This window comes from Coregonus clupeaformis, unplaced genomic scaffold, assembly GCF_020615455.1.
Source record: "Coregonus clupeaformis isolate EN_2021a unplaced genomic scaffold, ASM2061545v1 scaf0270, whole genome shotgun sequence".
Classification (NCBI taxonomy): Eukaryota; Metazoa; Chordata; class Actinopteri; order Salmoniformes; family Salmonidae; genus Coregonus; species Coregonus clupeaformis.
In genome coordinates this window covers 129,382-140,402 of record NW_025533725.1, presented here as the reverse complement: position 1 = coordinate 140,402, position 11,021 = coordinate 129,382, and the positions used below count along the sequence as shown (strand labels likewise).

Below are 11,021 nucleotides of genomic sequence, written 5' to 3'. Positions count from 1 at the left end.
TGTACATCTCAGACATCTATGAATAACCCATTATGACATGTGCAACAGTATTCCCATTATATTCAAAACAGAAAGGGTATCATATTTTAAATTATTTTATTATCTGCAGATAAAAAACAAGTTATCAAGCAAAATACTACTGTATGTAGCTGGGACACCTACAGCAATCCCCTTTAAACAGTGCATGGTCTTTCTGGTCACTTTCTAATCATGAGGTTGCCTATTGCAGCTCTGGCTAGTCTCAAAACTAAAGGCCACCTAAATTAGAAAAAAAAAAAGCGACGTATAAGGCAACGAATAGCTAGCATAGAAGAGACAACATAGCAGGGTTGGACATTGTTACACGGTAATAGTCCGAATCACTTCCACGGATTTCAGTCAAAAAAGATTCAGATTAAGTCAAGACTAGAAAATATAGAACGGAATTCTGACTGCTTTAACAGAGCAATTCCCCCATCCCATAACATGTTTAGGGACAGGGTGTTTTCACCATCTAAACGCCCATTACTTTGGCTTTTTACTTTGGCTTTAAAATAACCTCCACACATAAGTAATTGAGAACTCAACAGTTGATGTGCGCTACTGCCCTGTTGATCCTCACAAAGTGACAGCAATTTAAAAAATTTAATGGCCCACGATACACAATCATTATTGAATCACAAGATTAAAAGGTGCGACTTGACCAACATATGTTCAACCTTGATTATGGTGACTACCTCCACTCTTAAAACACACACGTACGTGTCATGTGCTTACCGACCCTTGTATGACCTTATTGGTAGGGCCGGGATGATACCAGTATCACAATATTTTTTCCATGCCAAAAATGAAAACATGAACCAGACCAAAGTCTTTAGTCCTTTAAAAACCTGCTGTACAAACAATATTGTGTGCTATAGCTTGGAAAATAAATAAATATGTGACTCTGGATGACAACAACTTGATGATTTATGTTTCCAACATTAGGGCTGTTTTCCTAAAGAAGTTAAATCTGCTTTGTATTGTTTCCTTGACACTATACTAACGAGTATTGTCCCAGCCCTACTTATGGGGACTTGTGATATGATTACTAAAATAACCTTTGGATGAAAAAAGAAAGTAAATCGCAGAATGTGAAGGAGATGCAAGCAAGTTGATGCTGCAGTCTTCTTTGTGTTGCCTTGCCTCTCAGTCACAGTACAACGGAAATGTCCTACAGACAGTCTCTCATCGTTTTTTCTCCCAATGAAGAGAAAGTCTAGCCTGGTCCCAGATCTGTTTGTGCTGTATAGTCAACTCTTATGATAATGACCATAGGATTTGGCTATACAACACAACCAGACTTGGGAACCATGCTAGAGAAAGTTCTACAGAGTCCTCCTTCTACAGAGATTTACGCTGGCGCTTCATAAAGGACATGGTGTAGTCTCCCGACGGCGTGCTCTTCTGCCTCTTCATCTGCACCTGTGACTGGGCGGTGAGCTGGAGCTTGATGGCGCTGGAGTTGACCTTGGCTGCAGACAGCAGCTCCTTCATGCCCTTCATCTTCTTGCTCTGGAAGGCCACCAGTGGACCCCCACTGGGGGAGGGCAGCTGCTGGGGAGGAGAGGGCACTGGGCTGGAGGACTTGGCCTTGCATTCGGGGTCTCCACCGCGGAGCCCTGAAGAGCGACGCCGCGTCCCGCCCTCGCCACCTACTTTCTTAGCCTGGGTGGGTTGGGTTGGTGGTGGGACAGGGGTGGTGGGGGTGGATTGTGTAGGAGGGGAAGCCTGGTCTTCCAGTCTGGACTCACGCCTCGGGCCACGTCTCCGGCCTTCGCGAGGGTCCTCGCTGGATTGGTCATCGTCGTCCTGGAGCTCCGGCTCTTTGGTGATGATGGACACTTTCTGACGGATCTGTGGAGGATGTAAATACATTATATATACAAAAGTATGTGGACACCCCATTCAAATTAGTGGATTCGGCTATTTCAGCCACACCCGTTGCAGACAGGTGTTTAAAATCAACCACACAGCCATGCAATCTCCATAGACAAACAGTGGCAGTAGAATGGCCTTACTGAAGAGCTCAGTGACTTTCAACAAGGCACCGTCATAGGATGCCACCTTTCCAACAAGTCAGTTCATCAAATGTCTGCCCTGCTAGAGCTGCCCCGGTCAACTATAAGTGCTGTTATTGTGAAGTGGAAACGTCTAGGAGCAACAACGGCTCAGCCACGAAGTGGTAGGCCACACAAGCTCATAGAACTGGACCGCCAACTGCTGAAGCGCCTAGCGCATACAAATCGTCTGTCCTCGATTGCAACACTCACTACCGTGTTCCAAACTGCCTCTGGAACCAACGTTAGCACATTAATTGTTCGTCGGGAGCTTCATGAAATGGGTTTCCATGGCCGAGCAGCCGCACACAAGCCTAAGATCACCATGTGCGTCGGCTGGAGTGGTGTAAAGCTTGCCGCCATTGGACTCTGGAGCAGTGGAAACGCGTTCTCTGGAGGGATAAATCACGTTTCACCATCTGGCAGCCCGACGGACGAATCTGGGTTTGGCGGATGCCAGGAGAACGCAGCAAGGGGGGGGGGGGGATCAACTCCATGATTTTGGAATGAGATGTTCGACGAGCAGGTCTCCACATACTTTTGGTCATGTAGTGTAATTTACAGTGAAAACAACGTGAGACAACATAATTAAAAGGTGAGAAAGAAAAAAGGACACAATAACATTGTTTCAAAGGGATGTACCACTACAATCTACAGCCAAGGTTTGTGGAAAAACCATGTTAGATTGTATTTGGAGTAGAATATCTCTTTAAAGTGAATGGGGAAGGGTTTCGGTTTTAAATCAGGTTTGTGGTGTTTTACCTGTGCGTCAAAGCGACTGAGGGACTGGACCAGGTAGGTGGCCCAGCCCACGTGAAGGACAGGGGTGGGGCTGCCCTCCTCCCACTTACAGATGCCGTCATAGAAACGCAACAGGTGGGCAAAGCATTCTGGGTCCTGGAGGGCAGCGGCCTGAATGGGCAGGTCCTGAGGGGGGTGGAAGAGAGAGTGTGAGGGAAATTGTTGATAGTTTCCTTTTAAATAACAGAGAATAGCTAGAGGCATTAGCTGAATGCCTTGTTCTTTGACTTGAGATTAATAAGGGGAAACATTTTATTCCATTCTCATGTAAAATTCCACTAGTGCCTTGGTGGCATTACCTTCTCTCCTCCCTCGCTCCCCTCTCCTCCGCTCTCAGCAGCTGCAGCTGTCTCCTTCAGCAGGGTGGGGATGACGTCGTTGGCAATGTCAAAAAACTCCTTGTAGATCTCTTCGTCCTCGCGGAAGTAGTTGTAGCTGAGAGACGGGTGAGAAATCACACATTCTAACACACACATACGAAGTGTGACTTATTGAAAAGTGGCAATTCGTGACTATCTATCACTAATAAAATGGTCCTGTTATTTGTTTTCCACATAAGCAGTACAAGGGGTATTAAAGGTGTGTGCACTTGTAATCACTGTTGTATCCCTTATTTTTTGTGGGAAATCAAAAACACTATAGCAAACACTCAAAAACGTCATGTTTTGTATATGTTTGTAGATCACACTCCATGTTCCTTTTTGTCATGATAGCGAACAGAGATTAAAGAACAATAGGTGAAACAGGAAAGGAAAGGCAGAGGGGAAAGGGAAGCTGAGAGAGGAGGGGAGGGACGGAATGCACCGACTGCTGCTCTGGGCGTGCCTGTCTCTCACATCCTAGAGAAGACATTCGGTCAGTATTTTTAGCCCTGGCAGGGCGATGAAGAGTGTGTTTAAGTGAGAGGAAAGTGCAGATAACTGTTTCAAGCTATATAAATGGGTATAACGCCATACAAAACGGAAATACTGCCATGCAAAACCTCAAGCTAGAATGAAATGACAATTTCAGACAACTTGCTCTGGATTTGAGACGACAACCACTGTAACTAACGCCATAAAGTTCTGAGGAAGTGTTCAAAAACATTACTGCTAGGGATCTGCTGCCCTCTGCTGTCAGAAAGGTGAAACGTCAACTGATGTAAATTGTCACTGCATACCTAAATAATAATAATAATAATAAGCCATTTAGCAGACGCTTTTATCCAAAGCGACTTACAGTCATGCGTGCATATACCTCAGCCAGAGATGGTCAACAGGCTTTGTCTCAGCATCCATGGAGATTTCAATATAACTTATCATACCGTATAAGGCATTACCATAACCACCTAACAAGGACACTTAAGTTAATGATGCCAAAGGTTATTTCTGTGGGTCAAACACACTTATTGCAATAAGACTGACAGTTGACAGAGGAATAGGGTGTAAGATGCATAGAGAAGGTAGCTAGGCTGGTTGCTCCAGTAACATACTCCTGCATGACCTGTGCAGCCTCGGCCCAGGCCCCCAAGGCCTCCCGGACCTCCCTGTGTCTGTAGTGGTAGCCAGCCAGGTACATGAAGGGGTAGATGTGCTCGTTGTTGTAGTACTTCTTAGCAGAGTTCACAGCCTAGAAACAAAATACAAACACACTTTAAGCATACGAATTCACACTAATGACAAAGTTTGGGAGTGAAAGCCATGTTAATGAAATAACCTGTATTTTAAGATCATGACATTTTTTTTTCAAGCCTTTGTTAAGCTTTTCATGAGAATGTGTACAGGTCTCCACACACTCACTTTAAGGTGAATGGCGTGGGGGCTCTCTTTGCCAGGGATGGGCTCCTGGTCCTCCAGGTCTGCCAGGGTGCCCATGGCCATGGGGTATCTATGGCACAGCAAGGGAAAAGAGCTTGAGTTTGTTGATATGATAGAATAAGAACATTTTTACTTAAGAAAATAATTCATTTGGATGTAACCATGAGGCATTTTCACCACAACAATTCAAAACAACTGATCGTTTTTCAGATACTTTTTGGTACATTTAAAAAACAAAATCACCTTTCCAGGTCTCCTCGCTCATACAGCAGCCATAGAAGCCTCTGTGCACAAAAAAGATCAGAGAAAGAGGACATCACACAGAAGCACTGATCAAGTAAATATCAACTACAGTTCGGGCACGCTTGATGTCTTGGACTTTGATGATGCCGACAGGTGCAACTCTCCCCTTCCAATATCAGGAACTCCTATTCATTATATCACACATGTGCTTGTGCAGGGATCCTCAAACTTTTTTGCGTCGGGCACCCCTTGTGATTGCAAATTCATCAGGGACCCCCCTCATAATATCAGAACACAACTTTTAATTTAGAGTGCGATAAAAATAGCATAGAAGCAGTTTTACAAGACTTCTGCAGTACATGACCCGAGTAATTAAGTCTCGGGCCCTGGGAAATAACATCTTAAAAGGGCCCTCCTAAAAAAAAAAAATTGGTCATTTAGCAGATGCTCTTATCCAGAGCGACTTACAGGAGCAATTAGGGTTAAGTGCCTTGCTCAAGGGCACATCGACAGATTTTTCACCTAGTCGGCTTAGGGATTAGAACCAGCGACCTTTCGGTTACTGGCACAACGCTCTTAACCACTAAGCTACCTGCCACCTTTTGCAATTATAAAGCTAATTTTCTGCAATTCTGCACATTTTGCCTTGGGGGAGAGAACATTTGCAGTTTTAAAGCTTAAATTATAGCATTTATTTTCAAAACAACATTTTGTGGGAATAAAATATGAATTTAGTTGATTCTTGTTTTTTTATACATTTTGAGATCTGGCCATGGACCCCTGACCCCACTTTGGGAACCCTGTGCTAGTGTACATCTATTGTTGATATTGGTGGTGGTCTGACCTGCTGAAGTTGTAGAATCTCGGAGCTGTCAGTGTGCAGGTCCAGAGAGGGGTTGATGGCACACACCATGAAGGCCACCTCCATGTTCCTGTTACACTTCATATAGGAGCCCTTTAGGTACAGCCAGCTCTGGGGAAGGGCGGGAGAGGTGGGGGTTAGGGCTGAGAGGTGTTGTGTTTTACTCTGTGCTTACAAATTCAAGGTGAGAGAAGTGTGTGTGTGTGTGTGTAGAACAGCTGTTATATGTAGCTATATTAAAAGGTATGTGAGAGTGCATGTTATTATAATGAAATGTAATGTTTCTGCAGGGGATGGAAGTATCTCTGTACCTTACTTACCCTCTCACCGACACCGGCAGCAACTGTCTGCCCCCTCCGGTCCTCGTTGCCCTTTCCGTGCCAGGTGACCTCTGCAGTCTCCTCTCCGTTCTTACCAAAGATGACCCAGGCGTGGTCCTCGGACAGGGCCAGGTGCACGTCCCGCAGCCCCAGCACCTGGCATGCCGCCACCACCGCAAACGCCACCCCCGAGCTGTCCAGCTTTGTGCCTGTTCAAAATGACAAAAAATGATAAATTATTAGTAGCTTTACCCCTCGTTCAGACAACTGATTGGTGTGAGTATGGACACACTGCAATGACACAGAAACATGTTTGTCCAAGAAATACAGCTGCTGGGCCACAAATGCAATACAGCTAAACATCCAACATATGAGATTGTATCAATATTATACATCACATTCAATTAATGTAGTTGTACTCCCATATAACCCGTCCCTGCACCCAATGACCCCTACCAGTGATGAGACTGAAGAGGGACTGGATGTGGGCGCGGTCCTTAAAGTAGGAGCGGCTCAGGCTGTTCCAGATGACGTCAGACACTTTCTTCACAAGTTCCCTGCTGGACTCGCCGGCAGGCCTGCGGTACTGGGACAGATCCACCGCGCCCCGGATCTGGGCTGCGAAGCGCTCATGCAGGGCCGATAGCATCCCTAACTCCACTGTTGGAAAGCAGGAGTTTGGGCAGTCTGGCTCCAGCGGCTCAAAGCGCACCCCCGGGACGTTTATTGGTATGACTCGGTTGACAGCCAGGAAGTGTTCTACAAAGCCCAGGACCAATGAGAGAAGGGCTAGGTCTGGTTCGGGTTTATGGAGCTCCGCTTCGAACAGCGCAACCACACCACCAATCCCCTTCAGGGGAAAGTGCTTCTTCTGGGCTGAGTGTAGCCCCATGTTGACCCCTCTCCGCTGCCACAGCTAGCTGTCACTCACTAGGCTGGTGTGTCTTCTCCACTCTCAGCTGTAGTGATGTCATAGGGGCTGGATGAGAGCAATGTGGAAATCAGTACCAGCACACACTTTGAAATCACGTGTGCAGTATTTTTTCCTTAAAATTCAATGGCATTTTTCACCTCATGGAAAAAAATTGAATAGACTAGGTTGCCTTAGTGGGCGTGGCATTTATCCACGTATCCATTCATTACGCAAAATGTGTTTAAAACGGTCAACTAATACCGGGAAGAAATATTGATATCTGATACAAAACTGGGATGATTAAGAATAAGGTGTTCAAATAATAACAAATCCAGATTATTATAGCTAACAAACTTTTCAAAGAGCTGGTAGTGCATTCAGATTTATATCACCTGAAGCACGAGCACAAGATGCTTGCCGAGCTCTCGCACGTGTTTAGCTACATGGTTCTGCGCATGCTTCAGGTGATAAAATCTGAACGCAATACCAGCGGTTTGAAAAGTTTGTAATTATACTTTCCTGTGGTTATATTGTCTCACATTACTACCGCCAAAATGACCAACCGTACAGATAACCGGTAAAGTACATTAAAATATAATTGTATTCAACATTCTGGCTTGTAGAGGTGTTGAGAGTTAACTTTCCTGATTCAAACGCTCATTCTGGCACCTTAGAGGATGCTGCCCTGCTATGTAACGTTACATAGGCATAGACATGGAACACTGGTCACTTTAATCATGTTTACATACTGTTTTACCCATTTCATATGTATATACTTTATTCTAGTCCATCCTATTCAACTATTGCTGTATAAATACTATTATATCCACGTATTCTTCAGATATACTATATATTCTATCCACACACGGTCCATAATGTCTATACATCCAATCACACACACACACACACCTCTGGTATTGTTATCTATTACTGCATTGTTGGAGCTAGGAACACAAGCATTTTGCTACATCCGTAATAACATTTGTTAAACACGTGTATGCAACCAATAAAATGTCATTTGATTTCTGCCTGGCGTAGAATTTAATGCAATTCAACGTCGGGTTTCCAGGCAACTAACTACAGTAGCTAGGTAGGTTAGATAGTTTGCTGAAACTGAAAGGTTTCAACAACCCACACAAGACCGGAAAATTAAAAACAAGCTAGCTAACGTTACCTAGCTTATTATTAAGATTCAGTTCTGGTCAACACCAAACATGCAGGTGGAGGAAATGTATTGAAGCTAAAACAGGCAGATGCAAATGACAACAAATATGCTAGCAAACTATGCTAGCAGTAATCATGCCAAAATGTAAAACTACATGAACACAACTTGTGTATTTCAATCAACTTAAACATTCCCAAACTCATAGCCCGCTCATTAAATTTTTACAAGAAACCTAATACGTACCCGTTTGTTCAAAGCTGCACCCACATGTTTTTGTTTGTGCCTTGCTTTTGCCGCGCAGTTCTGACTGTGTTGGTCTGTTCAAATGTGTCAGAACTCGAAGATTTGGCGCGCTTGCTCAATCTTACATTGAGTCGCGCTCAATGTAAGATTAGTTCAGAGTATCTCATATCTACGAAGCTGCACGCCCAGTTTACACGTGTTTGAACAAGCGCCCTTGTTTCTGGGTTAGTGCTATCAAAGACTATGGATAGACTGACAAGATATATAGCTCTCCGCCCTAACAATGGAGTCGTTGTCCATGGCACGCCGGGCTGTCTAGCTCCCACGTATCCTTTTTTTGGATTGGTGGACACATCTCATTATTGTAATCCTTTTTGAATATTCGATGAGGGTTGATGACGTCAACCGCCTGTATTCAATGGAGAGAGAGATGCTTTGCTACTAGCCTCATGTCATGAATATCCATAGCAATCTCCAGACAACTCCAAGACGTATTTTTTCTCAAAGTTGCCGGAATGTCACGTGTCCTACTTATATCAGTACACTCCTAACAACTTAAGCATTACGAAACTTCTATTCGATCAAATTAACCTCACCTAGGAAGTAAGCCATTCATTTTTTGTTGTTGACTAAAGTCGACTCTCTCGTTGACCTCCATACAAAAACTCATTGCTTGGTGTGCGAAACAACGAAAATACGCCACCTATTGGAGGGAGACAGATTTTCCGCCGAGTTGGGTCTCTCTTCCTCTTCCTCTCTGGTGCTAGCCAGAATATATTCCATAGAAAATGATAGAGGCCTCTAGTGGCCAAAAAAGGCAGTTTTAGCATGGGAAGCGCCATTGAGGGCTTCCACCATTTTAAAATAGTCAAAGTAGTCAAGTGAGTGGGGATTCCTATGGGTTGTAGCCTCTATAGAGGCCCACGGTGGAGGAGTCATAATACCCATGAAACCTAGGAGTCAAACAGGGAAATGGTTTCAATCATTTTTCCCATAGGGAATTTTAGAAACTGGATTTTAGGCTGTGTTTCGTGTAGGCTTACTCTGGGGTGACGTTTTGATAATCATGTAAATCTCTCTCAGACAAGGTGACTTTTATCAATATATTCGGTTCCGTTTACCCTCGATTTGAAAATGCTAATTAGCATCAAAGTAGAAATGCAAAACCACAAATCCATGCACGTCATCTAACAGAAACCTTTGCTAACAGGTATTGTGTCAATTTAAAACTTGCACAAGACAGTTCTCAGAATTGTCCATTTAAAGAAATGTTGCCAATTTATTCATTACTACATTTAGCTAACATTAGATAGTTAATCCAGAGATTCTTACCTTTGCCTCCATTCGGCAGTCTCCTCCAGATAATCGTGGAATTTGTAGTTCTTTATGATTGCCACATTAGCAGCTAATCAGCGTTTCATTTTTGGGGGGTAAATACAGGCGAATATATTGATAAAATTCACCTTGTCCTAAAGAGATTTACACGGTTATCAAAACTTCACGCCAGGATAAGCCTACATGAAACACAGCCCTTATTTTAAGGGATTCTAAAATCCCCTATGGGAAAAATTAATGGTGGAAAAAAAATTGGAACCATTTACCTGTTTGACCGCTAGGCTTTACGGGCATTATGACTCATACTGTGGTACTCTATGGAGCTGCCCATGCTGTCACAGATGCTATAATGGCACAGAGATAAAGATGAGACCTATATCTATCTCTATGGGACGTCCCGACCCCAAATCCTAACCTTAACCATTTTACATTTCAACTTCAATGGGGTAGGGACGTCCCAAGGATCCAGGATAGCATGGACATTGTGTCTGGTCTTGAACTTCCTTATCGACTGAACAGATGCATTTATGGAGATGTAGTTCAACATTGCACCATTGTTGCCAAAACATCCTAATAAGGATCACCGGCAGAGGGCAACATTATAACGAGATATTGATACATTGTTACAAAATGGGAACGTGATAAACATTACATAATGAAAAAGAGGCGTGTACACCCCCCATGTGAAATGGAATGGTCTCGCAAAGCAATGTTTTTTTGTTTTTTTTTACGTAATAGGCCTAACATATTTCAATGGAATGTTTTTAGATTATTGTATGTAGAAAGATTGATCCTAACACATGCATACACTGGGCTTCTTTTTATTATAGCCTAAGTAAAAAAAAAATAGGGTAATGTTTGCATAATAAAATGTGGTTTGTCTTTTGCCATGAATAGGCTATGCATATACAGTGCATTCGGAAAGTATTCAGACCCATTTACTTTTTCCACATTTTGTCATGTTACAGCCTTATTCTAAAATTGATTAAATTCTTTCCCCCCCCTCCTCAATCTACACACAATACCACAATGACTAAGCAAAAACACGATTTTAGAAATGCTTGCAAATGTATTAAAAATAAAAAACTGATATTACATTTATGTAAGTATTCAGACCCTTTACTCAGTACAGTCGTGGTCAAAAGTTTTGAGAATGACACAAGTATTGGTCTTCACAAATTTGCTGCTTCAGTGTTATGATATATTTTTGTCAGATGTTACTATGGTATACTGAAGTATAATTACAAGCATTCCATAAGTGTCAA

At 43.2% G+C, this 11,021-nt stretch overlaps 1 protein-coding gene across 2 annotated transcripts; it reads right to left on the bottom strand.

Annotated features, from left to right (window-relative positions):
- Nucleotides 1-79: 79 nt before the first annotated feature.
- Nucleotides 80-9,094, bottom strand: LOC121554305 (menin). Of its 2 annotated transcripts, none has more exons than XM_041867806.2 (10): nt 8,422-9,094; nt 6,557-7,079; nt 6,092-6,309; nt 5,763-5,891; nt 4,919-4,959; nt 4,658-4,745; nt 4,351-4,487; nt 3,179-3,314; nt 2,841-3,005; nt 80-1,875 (listed from the first exon to the last, which is right to left on the bottom strand). In XM_041867806.2, exons 2-10 carry the CDS (start codon nt 6,990-6,992, stop codon nt 1,363-1,365), a joined length of 1,863 nt encoding a protein of 620 aa, XP_041723740.1. In that variant the 5' UTR covers nt 6,993-7,079; nt 8,422-9,094; the 3' UTR covers nt 80-1,362. The 2 variants fall into 2 exon arrangements, with proteins under 2 accessions (XP_041723740.1, XP_041723742.1); XM_041867808.2 differs by having other exon boundaries at nt 6,101-6,309.
- Nucleotides 9,095-11,021: the final 1,927 nt, after the last annotated feature.